This window comes from Hypoxylon trugodes, assembly GCF_022578975.1.
Source record: "Hypoxylon trugodes strain CBS 135444 unplaced genomic scaffold F4822scaffold_11, whole genome shotgun sequence".
NCBI classification, from domain to species: Eukaryota; Fungi; Ascomycota; class Sordariomycetes; order Xylariales; family Hypoxylaceae; genus Hypoxylon; species Hypoxylon trugodes.
The window spans coordinates 1,598,350-1,616,399 of NW_026250026.1; the positions used below are offsets into that span (position 1 = coordinate 1,598,350).

General features: G+C 46.9%; 6 protein-coding genes across 6 annotated transcripts; 2 read left to right on the top strand and 4 right to left on the bottom strand.

The window, feature by feature from the left end:
• Positions 1-1,687: 1,687 nt before the first annotated feature.
• Positions 1,688-3,126, bottom strand: F4822DRAFT_434797 (DNA polymerase subunit Cdc27; the record flags this gene model as incomplete). Its single annotated transcript, XM_051462069.1, has 4 exons — positions 1,688-2,637; positions 2,689-2,909; positions 2,958-3,013; positions 3,073-3,126. 4 exons carry the CDS (start codon positions 3,124-3,126, stop codon positions 1,688-1,690), a joined length of 1,281 nt encoding a protein of 426 aa, XP_051309455.1.
• A 297-nt stretch (positions 3,127-3,423) lies between these two features.
• Positions 3,424-5,031, top strand: F4822DRAFT_421409 (DNA repair protein rad18). Its single transcript, XM_051459795.1, has one exon. It carries the CDS (start codon positions 3,678-3,680, stop codon positions 5,025-5,027), a length of 1,350 nt encoding a protein of 449 aa, XP_051309456.1. The 5' UTR covers positions 3,424-3,677; the 3' UTR covers positions 5,028-5,031.
• On the bottom strand, positions 5,032-6,852 carry F4822DRAFT_421411 (Snf7-domain-containing protein). Its single transcript, XM_051459796.1, has 2 exons — positions 6,533-6,852; positions 5,032-6,469 (listed from the first exon to the last, which is right to left on the bottom strand). The coding sequence occupies exons 1-2, from the start codon at positions 6,580-6,582 to the stop codon at positions 5,098-5,100; spliced, it is 1,422 nt and encodes a 473-aa protein (XP_051309457.1). The 5' UTR covers positions 6,583-6,852; the 3' UTR covers positions 5,032-5,097.
• A 197-nt stretch (positions 6,853-7,049) lies between these two features.
• F4822DRAFT_421413 (uncharacterized protein) lies at positions 7,050-8,183 on the bottom strand. The gene is made up of 2 exons (XM_051459797.1): positions 7,720-8,183; positions 7,050-7,661 (listed from the first exon to the last, which is right to left on the bottom strand). The coding sequence occupies exon 2, from the start codon at positions 7,655-7,657 to the stop codon at positions 7,232-7,234; it is 426 nt and encodes a 141-aa protein (XP_051309458.1). The 5' UTR covers positions 7,658-7,661; positions 7,720-8,183; the 3' UTR covers positions 7,050-7,231.
• Positions 8,184-9,240: 1,057 nt separating this feature from the next.
• Positions 9,241-10,584, top strand: F4822DRAFT_421414 (putative short-chain oxidoreductase). The gene is made up of 2 exons (XM_051459798.1): positions 9,241-10,054; positions 10,120-10,584. Exons 1-2 carry the CDS (start codon positions 9,559-9,561, stop codon positions 10,515-10,517), a joined length of 894 nt encoding a protein of 297 aa, XP_051309459.1. The 5' UTR covers positions 9,241-9,558; the 3' UTR covers positions 10,518-10,584.
• A 1,246-nt stretch (positions 10,585-11,830) lies between these two features.
• Positions 11,831-14,974, bottom strand: F4822DRAFT_84891 (uncharacterized protein). Its single transcript, XM_051464072.1, has 3 exons — positions 14,272-14,974; positions 12,860-14,210; positions 11,831-12,773 (listed from the first exon to the last, which is right to left on the bottom strand). Exons 1-3 carry the CDS (start codon positions 14,483-14,485, stop codon positions 12,128-12,130), a joined length of 2,211 nt encoding a protein of 736 aa, XP_051309460.1. The 5' UTR covers positions 14,486-14,974; the 3' UTR covers positions 11,831-12,127.
• Between the last annotated feature and the right edge of the window lie 3,076 nt (positions 14,975-18,050).

Genomic DNA, 18,050 nt, shown 5'->3' on the forward strand with positions numbered 1-18,050 from the left:
AGCTCATGATCTCTGAGCTTGTTTCCCCAGATTTTTCTTTTCAAGGGTCAAAGGAGAACGGCATTACCACTTGGCAGTGGCAAGAAACAGGATTCCCTTTAGATCAACGCACTCACCCTGCAGCCGCTGCGATAAGCTCGAGACCCTAGTATTGCGAGATGACAGCAATCTTGTTTAGATTTATGCCGTAACGAGCTTACCTTTTCGGCGATTTTGTGCTTGTCGCACACGGAAAGGCAATGAAAAAGAAATTTACACTAGGGAACTCCTCCTTTTCAAGTCTCGATTGTTCTATCAGTTTCCCATTGCGCCTATCTAGCATTGCTAACAAGCTTCTGAACGGATACGCGACACGACAATTTATTTGCTTCTATCGTGAAGTGTTTCAAGGTCACCCACTAACAAAATAGACAATGAAATCCATTCAGCCGCGTCGAGCCCCAAGTGGGCAAGTGTGGAAAAGATACATGTACCAAAGTAGAAATTGGCAGCTCACGGGACCAATTCTAAGCTTCCTGCAACGAAAATGCTCCGCGATCTTCCTGCCTGGCTTGCTTCACTACCCTTGCAACAGCACCGCCCCTCGTGTTTCTCGGTCTTCAATGTCCCTCAAAATATCAGAATGCTACTCCAAATGTCCGGGTGTCCGAACCCTAACCCCGTGCCCCGACGGCTTTGAGTATTGCTCCGGGTGCCGCTTACGTAAATACCCGAGGATCACCGATTTCCACGAGGGGCTTTAACCTCCGGGTCTATGCCTATACTAACTAGTACGCTTATTATATTCGTACTGTAAGATAAATCAACAAATTCGATGGATCCCGATTGCACTCGCTAAAATCCTTCATTCTATACTACATTCATACCTATACTATGACGCTCTGCTCCCTTCTTACTTATCATCTCCCGAATATTTCCTTTTTACTTGCCTAGATACCTAATCTATCAAGGTCACTTGCACATGTGTAAGCCATTTGCATGACTCATATGCAGGACATCTCTGCGCTGTAACCGATATGTATGTGATGGCTTGGTGTTTTCGGTAGTACTTCCGTCGGTGTTGTAGGCGGGCTGTTACTATGTACGTCGCGAGTTGTCGATCTTGCGGGTGCCTTGTCAATCTCGTGTACGCACGTAACAAGGCTTAATTCCGACGGATGGCGTCAGCTCTCAGAATCGTCGATGCTTGTTGACCGAATTACTGATTCCCTGAGCTTATTTTATTTCAAATATTGTTCTTACCTATGCAAAACACTAACCATTACCATTAAAGCATAGGGGAATCCTTCAGGTGAGATATAGATAGCACGGGCCTTTGATAGGTATAACTCCGTGTACCTATGTATTGCTAAATGATTATTCCGGGCATTTCCTCGGAACTATTGAAACAATTAAATGTGCTCTAGATACTGTCCTGCATATTAGTAGATGAAAATAGCACCAAATAATAGGGAAAATTGGGTGATTTATGCCCATCTCGTGCAACCATATTACCAGAGTGAAGAAATAGCTCCCAACGAGTCGCCTTGGAGGACTTATAATTGAGCATATGCATAGCCCGTAAGTCACTTTAGGTGCAGTTGTAGGTAAGGGTTCGAAACCAGGCGAAACTATAATATTGTCCAAGGAGCCAGAATGATAACATATTAGCTCTAACCCATCGATTTCTAGGTAACCGATACTACCCTTACTTCTTCGAAAAGAAAGACATGATGTTTCCCTGACCCTTACCCGCCGCCGCTTTCTTGGATTTCGCGGCGGGTTCCGACTTGACGACTGGTGGGGGCTTCGACTTAGGTGGCGGAGGTGCCTCGTCCTCCGAGAACGACTCCCAGCCTTGTTCTTGAATTGTCACAAGGTATCCCTTATCGTCCATAACCTGCTTCTTGCGTGTAACCCGTCGTCTTCCCCTCTTTCTGCCATCACCCGTGCTCGATACTATCTCAGCGGGTTCCTCTGTCTTGGGCTCAGGCTCGGGAGGTGGCGGCTCTTCTTCCTCCGGTTCCTCAGCAGGACTGTCTTCCTTCTCGGGCTCTTCATCTTCGCTTTCCTCCATCATGCGACGAAGTTCTGCTTGACGGTCCTTTCGCGATTGTCTGGCACTAGCCGACTCCTTCGCCTCTGGCATTGGCTCCGCGTCGTCTTCTCCGTCGTCGGATAGCGCCATTTTCTGGTCTTCCTCTGCGGCGGGTTTGGCAGCAGGTTTCTTGGGTTTGGCGGCTGCCTTAGCAAACATTTGTCCAATGCCCGACGAACCCTGGCGCTTCATTGGAGCAGCTGCGGTGGACTTCTTAGTAGCAGCTGGTGCTGGCCCTTTGGCAATAGCTTGAGGAGCCAATTTGGGTTCTTCCTTCACAGTAGTTGGCTTTTCCTCCTTGATAACTTGAGGTTGCGGTGCGGGTTTGGCGGCGGGTGCACTAGCAACTGGCCTCGAAGCTGGCCCACGGCGCTCCCGTTTGCGCACATGAGGGTTAGCGATCGAACCAAAATCTTTGCTTGAAGCTGGTAGATCACCCGTAGTTGATAGTGACAAGACCTGTCGGGCCGTATCGGCCAGTAGCTGGAGGTCCTTGAGCGGGTGTGGGCCTAAGCTATAGATATGTATCGATGTGACTTCGTCATATGCCGCCAGTGTATCTGCCATTGGTTAGACGAAGCTATCGAGAATAGTAGGATGCTTGTTCCAACCTTGTAGTTGCTCTTCTCTAATTAAAGAGAGTGTATAAGTGGGTATTTCGTCTGAGAAGGGGACCTGTTGATCTTCTGAGACTTGTGAATCAGTCATCTCGACATCGCCATCGCGCTCTTCCACTTTTACTATGTTCTTCTTAATCCCATAGACGATATACGTGGCATGGAGGGACCCTGGGCGTTTGGGGTTCTGCCATTTATGGAACTCATAGAGCATCCTATGAAATTGTTAATTTTCTTCAATCTCAAGGAACGTGACAACATACTCCTTGGCGGTATTGACGTGAACCTTTAAAGCCCGACTTAGAAGTCGATAAGTAACCTTAAACCGAAATGAATGAGTAATATATCACCTAGGTATTCACAAGTCTTGAAACTCACGAGCTGATCCTCGGTGAGGATTTTCTGAGCTAGATATTGCTTATAGTCGTCCATCTTGATCGACTTTTTCGAGGGTAATTAAATCAAATCGTTTTTAACATTCCAGGCAAGATATAGTAAGTTCCCTTTTCCTGCATTAAGAAGCAGACTAGAAAATCTTCAAGAGTATTAATTGCTGGTTAGATTCAAGTTTAAATGTTGAGATCAGAATATGGTCGGTGTTAAAGAATAGCAAGCAATCGCGTCCGCTAAGAAAGACGCGTTAAGTGGTGGGGCAACCAGATTTACAGGGGGCAAGATCCGCCAGTTACAGGGGTTCAATTTTTAAGTGTTAGCCTGAAGGCGCGTGTCGTCAAAGGGTAGTCGCGACTATGTACTTAGTATAGTTTCGTCAATGATCTCATTAAACAATTAAACTCAATTCTTTAATATCGATATCCTTTTCTTGTTTCGGTCTTAAATCCGACGACAACAACCATAAAAACCAATGCGTGCGAGTTCACTGCTATAAGTCTAGCAAGGCCGAGAATCAAAATTGCCCGAGACGCCACCTAAAATCCCCTTGAGCTACCGAACACAAACAAATTCTTTTCTCTTTCGACCCAATGAACAACACCATTGTCGAACAATTCGACGATGTCACCGACTCGACGGATTGGCTGTCAACGCCAATATCCGGTCTTGCAGCTGTAGAAGCAGCTCTCCGATGCCAAGTTTGCAAGGATTTCTACAAAACACCGATGCTGACTTCGTGCAACCATACCTTCTGCTCCATATGCATTCGCCGCGCCCTTTCCAACGATGGAAAGTGCCCCTTATGTCGCGCATCCGAACAAGAAATGAAACTACGTAGTAATTGGTCCATGGAAGAGGTTGTCGCTACATTTACAAAAACTCGCCCTGATGTTTTGCTATTTGCGAAGAGGTCGCAGGAGGCGACAGGAGAGTCAGCAAAAAGAAAATTGGAAGACACAGAGAGCTTTGAGTCGAGTAGCCAGCCATCGAAAAAGAGGTTACGATCTTCAACAAGATTAAGCAAATCGAGGAGCATGGAGATAACTTCAGAGATGGCATGCCAGGAGATCGAAATACCTGACCAAGACCTGACGGATTTCGAACCTAAAGACGGTTTAGTCGCATGTCCAATTTGCCTGCAGCGCATGAAGCCACTCCAGGTAGATAGGCATCTTGACACATCCTGCCCCGGCGAACCGCAACCGCAACAAAATATATCTTCGAATCGAGATTCACGATCAACGAGTACACCGAATGGATTCTCCGCCCCATCACCCAGAAAACCACCACCGAAAGCCCCAGAACGGCTACCAGCGATAAATTACTCAATGCTCAAAGAACCGCAACTCAAGAAGAAATTGGTAGAGCTAGGCATATCGACAACGGGTAATCGGTTAATGCTAGAAAAAAGACATAAAGAATGGACCACAATATGGAACGCAAACTGCGATTCTCAATATCCAAGACGAAAAGCAGAACTCTTACACGACTTGGACACGTGGGAGCGCACAGTGGGTGCCAAAGCACCGACGTCCTCTAAATCGTTCGTCGTAGGGGCTCAGATCAAGGATAAGGATTTCGACGGTGCTGCATGGGCCGCGAAACACGATAATTCGTTCAAAGATCTAATAGCTAATGCGCGGAGGAATAAGGCCTTTGTAGAGCGTGGTACTAATAAGTTAGATGAGGCGGCGCCGACTAACGGTATAAAAAGTAATAGTGGGGATGAGCCTACGCCGCAGGCGGATACGGAGATGTTAGCTTCGCTTGAAGATTCCAAGGAACCCCAAGCGCCAGTCGACTCGGTTACTCAAGCTGCCGGAATAATTGATTTAACACGCGAAATAGCATCATCAGATGCGTCAGACGCGGCACTCTCAGATGGGGAGGGTGGGACGGCAGATATAGGTGCTTCATCAAGAACAACAGTGATATCATGAGACAAATAATAATACTATATTGCTTTCTTCGAAGCCAAATTAATGATCTATTAAATAGTTATCCGTAAATTCACTCTGCCCGTTGCGCTACTTTCTCTGTTGTGCTATCACTTTGTATCTGCATATCTCCCAACTCGTTCGCTGTAGCAGTAACCGGCGTAATAGGCCGCGAATCCTTCTCTTCTATTTTGCCAGGTACAGGAAGAGGAGCCAATTTCTCGATTTCGGCCAACTTTCGTCTCGTCTCTTCGGCTTCTTTCTCTTGTTGTGCTTCCTTCTTGATCCTTTCTACCTCTTCCTCTTTCTTGCGCTCCTCGGCTAGCATAGCTTCGAATTCGTCGTCTACTTCCGTCTCGTCGACGGTGGCCGCGGGTCCTGCCTCGGCGATGATGTTGCCTACTTCGTCCACCTCGCCCATCTGCTCGCGAAGGTTATCTAGTACTTCGTCTACCTTGTCGGCACCGCCAACTTGGGCGTTCAGGCTGCGTAATGCAGTCGTGCTCGATTGCATAACCTTGACTAATTGAACGTTATCGGCCGCCTGTTCGATCTTGGCGGCTACATCTTCCAATTGGCTTAGGGTGGCATGCCGTCGTGTCAAATTTGTCTCTGCTAATTTCTTCGACTTCAGGGCTGCTAGAGCAGCAACCCGGTTCTTTCTGCGTACAGCATCCTGAGCTGTAATATTGAGCTCGTCGACACGCCGACTTAGTACATCAGTCTGCCGTGTTAGGTCCTCTATAAGCTCCTTGAGGGAGGCAATTGCCTTATCCTCTTCGGTAATAGCTACGTCTTCAGCTCCGCTCCGAATCTTAATCGTATCACCATCTGTCGACAACACATTCTTGTCTCGTGATAGAAAATTAACTAATACGTCCAGATCTGTCTCTGATAATCGTTGTTTTTTCTCTAGTAGGCCCTCGGCAAACGTCCGTCGAAAATGTGCCTTGGAAAAAGTTCGCTCAAAAGGTGATGTACGGTCTGCGGTAGCCTCGCTGAATGCCTTGGCTAATATTTCTAGGTTTTGCAATACTACAAACTGACCTCGAGGTAAGTTATCGCCCGGTCCACCTATCCCGACTTGTCGTAGTCCCCATGACATAACGGACCAAGGAAGGCTACCCCATGACCGGTAGTATATACTCTCCTTAGACTTAAGGAATTGTTGTAGCGGCATCATCTCCCCGTTCGCCAAAGCCTCCTGTAGCACAGTGCCTAGCGCTAGAGGCCGTCCGAATTGCTTAGTCTCGAGGGATCGTAGGAGGGAGTCGCCATCTAAGTCGAGAATTAAATGGTTGTGTGTTGCTGATTTAGAGGGTGCATGGCCAGCCAATGCTGCCGAAGAAAGTCCCCGCTTCCATGCTGTGACATTGGCGACGAAGCCATCCGGGTTCAGGTTTCGTTGGGAGCGGAAGTCAGAATAGAGAGCAGGGAGTCGGGCTCTGCATTGAAACATGAAAGATTAGCTTTGTTCTCCTATAGATTAATGAGATTAGAGGGTTTACCTTCGGAAATTCTCGTCATGCTGCACAAGATAATTTAGGAGTTCGCTCATGTTGAAGGTGAGAGTCGAATCGGATTAGATAGGGAACCTCGAGGTGTGACAATTTCTTGATGCTGCTTGACACTGGACAAGCAAACAAGAAAGCATAGTAAAACTGCTTTCAGTATCCAAGTGTCGGTGAATTAGTTTCTTAGATAAGTACAAAGACACATCCCACGGTGGAGTGGCGTAGGCAGCAGAGCAGATTTGATGATGATCCTGAGGTATCCAATTGTGAATTGTGAATGTTGAATGATGAATGATGAATGATGAATGATGAATAGAAAGGAAAGCCTAAAGCGCGCCGTATTTACAGCGTAAATTAGGTACCTAGGTAGGGTAACTAAAAGCTTATCAGCGCGACGTCACTATTTCTGATAAGCCTTACGGGGGACCTTGAAGCTTAAATGATACCCTGGAAAAGGTCCCACAGTTACCCCTAACCCCCTGTAACTTCTTAACTCCTTCATTGTTGATACAACCACTTCAATTCCATCAACAGTTATTTATTCTTATTTATTCTACAAACTAAAGACCCCTTTCGGTTGCACAAAGAATACTTAAAGAAAATTCATATTATGTTTATATTTCCTCATAAATAATACATAAACCCCTTGTCACTATTACGACTAATGTCTACATGAGGGAACAGTATGTCAGATCAAATCCAATTCCCGCGCTGATATATTTTGTCTATCGGCGTCAATTCTCCCAAAGGAACGCTAAAAATCTCCACAGGGCCCGATTGTCCATCCAATTCGTGCACTGGACCTCGGGCTTCCAATTCACTAAAATTCGGACACCCTTTCAATTCATTTATCTGCTCCTGTCCCACTTCTTGGTCTAGAATTCCGCGTGAATTTCCATTTTCAAGCCTAGAAGCCTTCATTCTCTTCCATACCAGGTACTTATATCTTGCGAATGCCGCGGCACACCCAATAAATACGTTGAAGACCAGACATATGCTGAGTCCGATAATGGCCGCTGGCGACAATGATTTACCGCCGTCCTGTGATGACGACGAGACGCCGCTTGATGCCAGTGAGGTCGTATTAGCCATCATCCAGGATGACTGAGACGGCATCATTTGACTAGAGATCACGGAAGCTATAGAGTGAACCATAGTAGAACTGGGGGAGGCCAACTAACCATTTCTCGGACAGGAACTTCCCCTCTAATTATATAGCAAGTGCCCGAATCAGTATCCAGTGAAGTTCTGCTAGCGATGCAGGATCGATCGTTACGTCTAATGTCTTTGCATCTACGGATACACACACGGGTGGCTATCTTCCGATTCCAACTGCTCCCGTGAGCACATGCGAAGTACGAGGGAGAAAATATCTGCTAGCGAATACATGTCCAACAAAACAGGAATTATCCAGGACACTTTTCTACATTCAATCGGGAGAGGATTTGATATAATACATCTTAGGATTTCAAACACGATGTATGGTTACACGGCCAATACACATCCCAAAATTGTCACCGTTTCTGTGAGTATATGCTATACTTAGACATAAGTCGAAACAAATATGCATGCGGGATCCTGCCAGGCAGACTTTCGTGATTGATTTCTACTCAAGCATCTCGGCGGCGTCGACAGTCATTCATATCATGAATGTACCTCCAGGTTACCTAGGTAGGCCGTAATGTGACCTTTTAAGGAAGATCGCCTATTTAATTCAGAACGGAATACATACGTTACGCATATCCCTTTCAAGGGTTATCCCGGTCGTTGGCAGTCTTGTGTAACCAGCCACGGTCAACTGAAAAGGGGGTTCCATTGACGCCACGGCGCCGCCATTGTTCTACCATATTCGGAGTTACTCCTCCGGACTAGACACGCACTTAAGAAGGTAGATCTTAGAATTAGAACGAAGCCTTTTTACCAATATGGAGTTGATAGACACTGTGGCTGCGGAACAAGCAGCTGGATACGTCGCAGGTAGCCGAGCGTATATTACTGTATAGTTTGCTCAATCCCCATGTGGTAAATTCCGCGTTCTACTGGATTTTCTCAACGCCCTGTTATCGTACACTCAGACGACGAAATCCACCATTGGCCCCCAACTGCCCACCGGTAGATTAGCCACCATACACCGCCATTAAGAACCTTAGAAGTTAGGCAGATAACCCTAGAGTGCGTTTGGTTTTTTCCTCTCAGAAGACCCGTTCTGTGGCCTCACGTAGCACTTTCCATTCGCCTCGTATTAAGTATCACAACGCGGAACGAATTCCTCGTTATTCTTAACCCGGTTCCGCTCGGTATAGTTGATATAGCATCAGATGAGGAGTTACTCGGTGATAACAATATTAAGCCCGTCAATTGGGCTGTTTAATTATATGTCGTCGCATAATTTGTTACTCGGTCGAGAACCAAGCTGACGCCAGCGACATTTTTTCTTCGTAGAGCCCCAGCCCTTCAAAAGACCTAGAACGTGATCAAATCTTGGTATCCTAAATGTGTCATTATAGGGGATACCATAAAGACATAATTTTAGCAAATTAGAATCTAGTTTTGCGATGCTGGATGGAACTGGCGTAGCTGGTTATGTCACGATGGACAATTGGCGGGGATATATTGTTATAGAATGAGTAAATCAAAAATCGTTTAATATCTGTCGAATAGAATCCAGTCTTTTTTTGTACCTGCGTTAGGATAAGTAGCCATATTGGGAATAAGATCTCTTCAGTCCCCTGGTTGACGACTCAGCTTACATGTCTACCTACTATATTCGTACATCGAAGAGATTCGCTAATCGCCCAATGCACATCACGGCATTATCTAGTGTTAACACCGCGCTATCAACGGCGACCATTGCGGTGAAAATGAACATCTACTAGCAATTATATAAACCGGGCATGACCCCCTTCAAGCTTAAGATGCAGTTCTCGGCATATCAAACAAGCAAGTTGAGTTGACACGGCATCTCTCGACCCATACCTCATCCAATTCAACTCCAACGCACTCAATAATCATCAATCACAATGTCCGCCATCTTCACCAAGCCCAAGTCAAAGCTAACCTGGTTCATAACCGGATGCTCCTCCGGCTTTGGACTCTCACTAACCCGCACCGTCCTCGCCAACGGTCACGCCGTAATCGCAACCTCCCGCAACCCATCGCGCACTCCCGACCTCGTCGCCGAAGTCGAGAGTAAGGGGGGCAAGTGGCTCAAACTCGACGTAGACGACCGCAAAAGCGGGGATGTAATCAATGAACTCGAGAACTCGGGCATTGAGATCGATGTATTGGTTAATAACGCCGGATTCTCGATCTTTGCGCCTGTTGAGATCGCGACGGAGGATGAGATCCGAGGTCACATGGAATCGATGTACTTCGGCCCCTTGCGCTTGATACAAGCGGCGGTTCCGCATATGCGGAAAAGACGGTATGGTGTTATTGTTAATTTTAGTACGGGTTCCTCGCTTGATGGACGGGACGCGATGGGTCCGTATGCGGGGGCTAAAGCTGGTCTTGATGGTACGTATCTCCTAAATTCCCCATTGACAGACGTTTATTCCATTCTAACAAGACAATGTTTATAGGCATAACTAGAGTACTGGCTAAGGAGGTCGCTCAGTACAACATCCGAGCTCTGACTGTTGTCCTGGGTGCGTTCAACACGAACATGGGAAACGCCACCGTGGTGGGAAAGAACCCGCTTCCGGACGACTATAAGGGGTCTGTTTCCGACAAAATGATACAATTCCTCTCTGGTGCCAAGCTGCCTGGCGCACAACTCACCATGGGCGACAAGGATAAGGCTATGAAGGCTGTTTACGAGGTGGTGGTTGGGGAGGGTGTTGGTGTCGGGAAAGAGGCTGAGAGATTGCTTCCCCTGGGTGTTGACATGACGGCGAGGGCAAAAGGGGTGCAGGAATATCTCCAGAACGCCTTGGATGCGTTTAAGCATATTACTAACAACGTGGGAGTCGACCAGTGATGTAGTGTACTATTGAATATTTACAGCAGAGAAAATATTATATCTTAAATACATGCCCATACCTCAATTAATCCTTACTGACCTTAAGTACTTAAAGTAGACTACCCCTTACACAATGATGGAAAGGTAGGCCCATCTACGTTTATCTTGGAACGACACGAAGCTCGATTTTTGGGTAAACATCATGAATTTAAGAGTCTACGCCTATTTAAAAAAGATATATCGCTCTATAGGGGCTATAGAATATATTTTAGGGTCCTTGAGTTTGTGTAAGTAACGAGCGCGCCTATTACGAAGTCAACTATGTTTCCCTACCCTAGGCAAAAACTTGAATTGATCTCAACCAACAAGTTTGGGTTATAGTCATGGCAGTCATCTTGGGCATTTCACCAGTCCCCTAGATACTACATAAGCCAATGGACATCACCATAGGAATAATTACGTTTCTTTCTATATTATGTTCCCAGTAATATGTTGTCCAGGGCATTAAAGCTAAAACTTTCAAGTGACACATGGTTACTTCGTCTACATCGAGATTGTCTTAAGTCTCGGGCCTTCTCAGTCATGAAAATAGAGAAATGTTGGCCATGTATCCTGATACTTCATGAATTCTGTCATATTGTTACCCCAACTCATATGTAAGAGATATTGACGTGCATGTTAAACGGATAAATGGCTCGTGCCCTTTGTCCAGGGGTGCGGAAGCGTGCTCTTGACTCCCTCTTGAATCCTCGCCAATAGAAGTAATAATATCCCTTAAGTTTCCTACTTCACGTTTCTACCTAGGTAGCCATAAAACGATCTTGAGTATATATTTGCTGAGTATTTTCTTGGAAGATGGACGTGTTTGCCGAGCTCATTGGTGTAGATGTGGTGAGACGGCCAGCGGAGAGGCCACGGCCGTGCATTGGCGCCAAGATTGCCAATATCACCTATCCATCGCTCCTTCATGGTTCCTTCACGGCGAAGAGAAAGTAATTTCTTCCTTTGAAGCGTAGATTGGTAGTACGAAGTCATAAGGACACTGTCCTAGAAATCATCTCTGCCATATATAACCTTTTCTATCATATATCACCTGATATAAGGACAGCACGCCATTATGTGTGTTAATAAAAGCATAAGGCCGAAAGACCCCTGACCCGAAAAGAGACCACCCTATTTGACAAGGGTGTCGTTGATTTTCTATGTCGTGCCTTCACAACAGTGATAATGTTTAACACATTGCAGCATGCATATTGCCCAGACATTCCCTTGCTTTTAAACCCATCCCAAGTCCAGCCAGTCCTCGCAAAGTAACCATCGCTGATGCCAAGCTTCCGACCCGACCCGATTTGCTCTGATCTTTTCTACATACAGGTTCCAAGCACCGTCCATCGGTGCTGTGATGTTGTACTCCGCCCGGTGAAAGAGATATACAGCCGAGGGAGGTAGATGCGAAAATAAATATAGAAAAAACCGCACATGCCGCCTTCGGAGGTATCAATAACATTCCAAGATTCAACCCCAGATGAAAAAAAAACAACACTCCTTCTTTTTATTGACCCGTAAAAATGTTTTATATACAATATCGCTGGAAATTTTTACGTTTTTTTTACTCGTTTTTGTGTAACTCAGAGGAGACCCTGAGAGTTATAGGCGGTGTTTGACCGACTTGGTGGTTCGTACCAATTCTGGTATGGATGATTCGGAAGACTGAAATCGGCAAAACTCAAAGGATTCATGTGCAACGGCCGCGGTGCTGCTAGTTGTTGAGGGGCTGGCTGCGAGGAAACCTTGGTCATCATCTGCTGCTGTGGGGGGGTGGCTGTTTGAGGATTTTGTCTGGACTCCATTTGCTCTTGATGCTTGGCCAGCCCTATCGGCGCCTTATTGTTGTTGTTAGCCCGGGGCAGGAATTGCGCCGCGAGTCCCTTTTGGCCCATCCTCTCCCACCCCCAAATCTTCTTGAGGTTCTGGATGACACCCGCTAGTTTCCAACCTGTCTCATGATCAATCCTTTCCAGGGTTGCCACGACTTCTTGCTGCTCTTCGATATCCGTCAAGATTTCGGCCACTATCGCTAGAGATCGGATCGAGACACTAGCGACGCCACGATCTTTGGTGTGACAAGCCAGACCACAGACTTGATGGGCGTGGTGTTGCTGAACCCCGCGCGCCTCCTCGGAATCCTTAGGAAGGATCGGATTGATCTGCGCCAGCAGACATTGCGCTGTGTGGTAGTAAAGTCTGCCAACAATGGCGGCACGCTTAATGAGCCTGAGGAATTATTAGCCTTCTGTTTAAGAGCCTCTCATATTGGAGTATAGCGTGGACCATGACATGCTATAGGAACATTAACATACCAGATGTTAGGAAACAGTGACTTATTAGAGCCAGTCTGCTGGGAAGGGTGCAAATAGCCGAAAGGGTGCATAGGACGGGGACAGGAATTGTTCCAGTTGTCACACATGTTCTTGAGGCGTTGCCACTCCGCATATCTGGCTTGCAATCGGACTTGTTCGTCGTGTGGACTAGGCTCCTGGAACTTGGGGATGCTAGCGCGGAAATTGGCGATTTTGGCCACGATGTAGAAGATACGGTGAACCCAGATTTCTTCGTTGCCAGTGTCCTTTTCGGTGTTAAAGTCCATGTCAACCCCCCACTGGTCAGGCTCCCACGCCGTTTGCCAGTTGAATGCGAGACATGAGAGAAGCTCCATGCCAACATTCAACCAAAAGCAAGCGGCACCTAGACCTTTGCTCTTGGCGTTCCACCCACACTCACGAATGAGCGCTCGTGCGCCCGCAATATGGCTCATGCGCTGTGTTGGCTTTTCACTCATGATTTCATACACGTTGAGCACTACAGCGGTGGTTGCGCATTCAGCAGTGTTCCGTTCCGGGTTCTGTAGACTGCGCAAGAGCTGCGTCGTCGCCGTGTCGTAGTAAAAGAGTGCCTTGTCATCGCCGTATTGCTGTGTGAGGGTTAGATGTTTGACTCCGCATGCGAGTAACGCATTTAGGAGCATGGGGCATTTTAGAGCGTGATAAGGGATCAAGCGCGAGAAATGCTTCTCCTTGTCAAGACTATCCATCCAAATGCCAACTTCCGAAACAAATACCTGCATGAACCGTAGCTCTTCGGGCGAGTTGAGATAATCTCGTTCCCCTGCCTTCTCACTTGAAGGTGTCATGACCCCCACGTCGATATTTGGTTCCATATTGCTATCCCCTGAGCCTCCCCTGAATGTGGACGGTGGCCCGACGCCGGTGAAGCCGGCTATAGAGGTGGTTGACACATCACTGCCTCTGTACCCGCTGTGCGATGGAGCGCGACTAATTTCTACCTTGGTGGGGCCAAAAGAATCTGCCACTGTGTTGCCGTATGCTGACGAATGCGCAGAACCTAAAGGCGCCATGAAAGAAGCATTGCTGCTCCTCCGCGAATGCAATTGACTCTCAGCAACGAGATCCATGTGTGTTTGGCCCCGATCGCTATAGTAAATTGGTTGTGGTGTTGACATCATTGTTACAGACACATGCTCTACCCGGCTTTGTGACTCTACATTGTCGACAGCGCGTAAGTGCAGTTGAGGAATAGAGTCAAGATTGGATTCCCGTGGAGGAGTAGGGCCCTGAGTATCGAAGTTGGCATATCTTCCTAACCCCCCTCGATATTCCGAAGCAATCATCCGCGACTCGTCTTGGAATTGTACTGCGCGAAACATTAGCCTTTGGTGGAACCAACCATACTCCCGTGCGAGAAAAAAACATACCTGCCCATTCATCCGTCAAAGGTATGTAGGGTGGTTCTTTGCAAGTCATATCAATAAAATTGAGCCGTACACCACGTCTGCACTCCCTATTACTCTTCCGGCAGTTCAAGCAGTCCGGAGTACCTTCATCGCATTTGAGGTGCCTCTCTCTACAAGTCAAACAACCTGTTCTCACCCGTCTGCTTTTAACGGGCACCGTTTCTGAAGAAGTCATATCGGCGGCCGTCCCAGACTTAACTGAATCGTGCTTCTTCGAGTTAGGCGAATTAGGGCTAACGAGCCTCTGCCGCTTCGAAGGGGGGTGGTAGAACTGGTCGTTTGGGAAGCCGCTATCAACGATACACGGCGGCGAAAACTGCTGCTCTGCATAGTGTTGCGTCAATGGCGCAGGCGCGCCGAGTAGGTAGCCCGTTACGAGGACGTTCGACGGAGCGACGTCGTAAGCCGCCAGGACTACGTTAGACAAATCCCCAAATGCACGAAGTTATCAGGACGGGGAGGAGTAGACGACGATCAGTTAAGTCTAGGATGTCTTTGGAATCTTCGGCTATAGTCGACACCCGGCACGTGGGGGACGGTCAGACACGACTCTTTGCTGGCAACGGCGATTTCACTGGCGTAGATTAACATGCAGTATTCGCCTACTTTCCAAAGACGGATGGGTAATTGTTATTGAAGACGGGACATAGAATGGTGGGAAGAGATGGCCAGAAAGAATTCTTCGAAGGAGTTGAAAATATTCGGTATGGTGTGGTTTATGCGGGCGGCCGCTGATTTCAAGGAAGCAGGCTCAGGTACAGGATTTTGAGAGATGTACAGAATGTCTCGGATTTGGATCGAGAGGGTACCGGCGGCACCAGCTGATTGGGAGCTCCCGATTAGGCGAGAGCTGTGGTGTACCGTATGTGTTGCCAATTTAAGACGACCTAGGGCTATGTAATCAGATCTTGCTCTGTTATCTCCCTCGTGTTGCTAGGATGCTTTCTAGATCGAATTAGTATATATGTAAAGTAAGGGAGAGGAAGATAAAGATAAAGATGAAGGTGATGAAGTTAAAAGAAGAAAAGGTTAAGCAGAGAAGAAGTATATCCGTATAGACTTTTAGACTTTTTGTTTTTAAACTCCAGTCCTGGACAAATTAGTTTAGGGAAGTTAAATAAGGTTAATATCTGTAGGTAAGGTACATGGATGTATGAAAATACATACTACATCGGACAAGCCCTGCTCCATATATATATGTATGTACCTAGCTCCTACCTACCTAGTTCAATGTGATATGTCCAGTTCAGGAGGGGGGAGGCGCAATGATAGAGAAGAAAAAAAAGCACTTGCACCTCCGGTCACAGCGGGCTTCCGGCCCGAGATGATGTACAAGTAGGTAGGTGCTAAGCGGGATGACGACAATGGCATGTAGTGTATGTAGCCAATTTAATAGAAAAAGAAAGAGGAACAATAGCAAATAACAGAAGTAGTCGATATGGCGTTTTCGAGGTAACCTCTAATTAACTCGCAAAACGAATATTAAAAAAAAAAAACAAAAGAGGACGAAGCAATTGATCCCTTAGACGATAGCGTGTTAATAAAACATGACCATCTGACGCCAGTGGCTTCGGGCTGGTTGTCTCGTGGGCAGTATACAGTCTGTCTATTGCTAGCAGGACGGCTCTGTCAGTCTCGCTGGAATTTCTAGAAATAGCAAGACGCATAACGGCTCTCGTCCTCTTACAAGAAGGCTTGGAGGATTTGATCGGTGATCAACCATCGATCAATATACGGAATAATTACAAGGGTAGCTTTTGGCACGAGATACTCTTCAATGCCAAACATCCCCCTTGTCATGTTTTTTTCTTTCTTTTAACCTTGTTAAGTGACAGCCATAGCTAGGCGCAGATCTGACTAGGGGTACAACTAGCCAACCATGTCAGTCGAAACAGACTACTCCCACTTCTCCCACGATTCATACCCATTTTTGGTGTCGAACAAGTCTCCACTGCCCCAGTCTCGTGGTAGCATCCCGCTCTCCGTGACGAGTGTCTCTTGTAAGAGAATTGCTTCGGCTTAAGTTGCTTCCAGAACTTTGGGGGGCGCCTAGAATTCGAGGGGGGGCTTCGGGGGCGCTTTGGTGGGCTCTAGTGGAGATTTTTAGTAGATTTTTAGTAGATAGAATCCGAACGGGAAACGCCTCTAAACTGCAGCGCATGGGCAATTGTTGCAAACAAAGCACATGGGGATGATGAAGTTCCAATGCAACGGACCCTGCCAAGCTTTCTTATAGACCGGGCTACACAGACAAGAAATGACTTATATCATTTTAAGGAATCACATCACATCATCAGGTTACCTTTTGAAGGACAGAAGAATATATACAGCACGGCGCAACACACGTACCTGAGATACACAGGGTACCGTATCTATCCTAAAATTAGACGCACAACAAGATCACTGAATGGAATAAAACTCCGGTACTGTTAAAAAAAATGTTACTGTTTAATACGGGATTACTCCTTTTGTATGTTCCGTCGCCGTGCAGAAAGATATGGGGTCTGGCATATTACAACTTTGGCGGTTGAGTGGCTGTGAAGCCTCGATGGCGTTTGATCGTCTCACTGCTGGCTGCCCTCGAGACCCCACCGACATGCTCAGTAACGGTACACGTGAGGGATACCAGCAAGACCGCCTCCAATAATTAAGGTACGAATTGGATCATTACGTTGCCTTGCAGCGTACCTAGATATGTATATATGCACTGTAAGGATCGAAAGTTGCTGGTAATTAAAGAGGCATACCCTATTGTCCGTAATTAACCGTGGTATTGGCCGTGTTGTTTCGCTGATGTTTGATTGGGATGGATTTTCCGTTTCAACTAAAATCTCGACCTGGGCGAGTTCTCGGCAGCGAGGCGCACACCCCTGGCAAACCTTGGAACCCGGTCTGACTGTCTGAGCGAACGGGTGGGTTAGGGGGGTTAATACCATACCGCCCATACTGCTGATCAAATGTTCTCCCACGCCGGCTTCAACGGGAACCGAGAAGTAATGAGCCTTACTACTAACCTGGGCAGGTATTACGTGTTGTCGACCGTCAAAACCGTCACGATGCGACATGGATTCCCAGCCAACTTGCTAATTGCAAGCCACCAAATCTCCTCATTGACCGCGAAACCGAGAGAAAAGCCGATGCAGAATCCTAGTGGTCAGTCTGGACATAGGATGCAACGCAGATAATGTCATATGATTCCTCAGAAACGTGAGTGTTCGTGTCACGTACTCGAAATTGGGCATGAGCGAGAGCCTCTCTAGGAAACAGGTAGAAAGAGAGAAGTCAACTCGACCAATGGAAGGATGGATGAAATCGAAGCGAGATTACGAAAGTACAGAGCGTCGGGCTCTGATGACGAAGGAATCGAACTGACGGTTGGAAGAAGTCAAAGTGCCATGTGCTCGTTGCGGATAGCTGCTTGCATCAAGCATGCTGTCATTGGGCACCCCGGGGTACCACAAGTTGGAATTGTGCTCTCCCAAGTACGGGGTTAAATCGCGAATCTAGATAGGTGGTCTAATAAGCGGGGAAGCGGTCGTACGGCATTGAATGTTCTATTTCTTGGGATTATGTTATTCTGAATATACTCATGTGAGTAGTGATGGTGCGGTTGCAGTGCTTCATTTTTTTCAAGATGAGTGACAGTGGCGTCTTCCGCAGGTACATAGCCGATGCTGGGTAAGTAATTTGCAATTCCCTTGGCAGTTCGTATCCTTAATTATTTTGTCAGAGAATTGAAA

Excerpts from the sequence above, each read along its gene's own strand:
- F4822DRAFT_421409 (XM_051459795.1), top strand. The coding sequence starts at position 3,678 with ATGAACAACACCATTGTCGAACAATTCGACGATGTCACCGACTCGACG.
- F4822DRAFT_84891 (XM_051464072.1), bottom strand. The coding sequence starts at position 14,485 with ATGACTTCTTCAGAAACGGTGCCCGTTAAAAGCAGACGGGTGAGAACA. Across the intron at positions 14,211-14,271 it reads TTTGACGGATGAATGGGCAG|TACAATTCCAAGACGAGTCG; the intron begins GTATGTTTTTTT and ends TGTTTCGCGCAG. Across the intron at positions 12,774-12,859 it reads TCACTGTTTCCTAACATCTG|GCTCATTAAGCGTGCCGCCA; the intron begins GTATGTTAATGT and ends ATAATTCCTCAG.
- F4822DRAFT_421413 (XM_051459797.1), bottom strand. The coding sequence starts at position 7,657 with ATGATGCCGTCTCAGTCATCCTGGATGATGGCTAATACGACCTCACTG.
- F4822DRAFT_421414 (XM_051459798.1), top strand. The coding sequence starts at position 9,559 with ATGTCCGCCATCTTCACCAAGCCCAAGTCAAAGCTAACCTGGTTCATA. Across the intron at positions 10,055-10,119 it reads GGCTAAAGCTGGTCTTGATG|GCATAACTAGAGTACTGGCT; the intron begins GTACGTATCTCC and ends CAATGTTTATAG.
- F4822DRAFT_421411 (XM_051459796.1), bottom strand. The coding sequence starts at position 6,582 with ATGAGCGAACTCCTAAATTATCTTGTGCAGCATGACGAGAATTTCCGA. Across the intron at positions 6,470-6,532 it reads CATGACGAGAATTTCCGAAG|AGCCCGACTCCCTGCTCTCT; the intron begins GTAAACCCTCTA and ends GTTTCAATGCAG.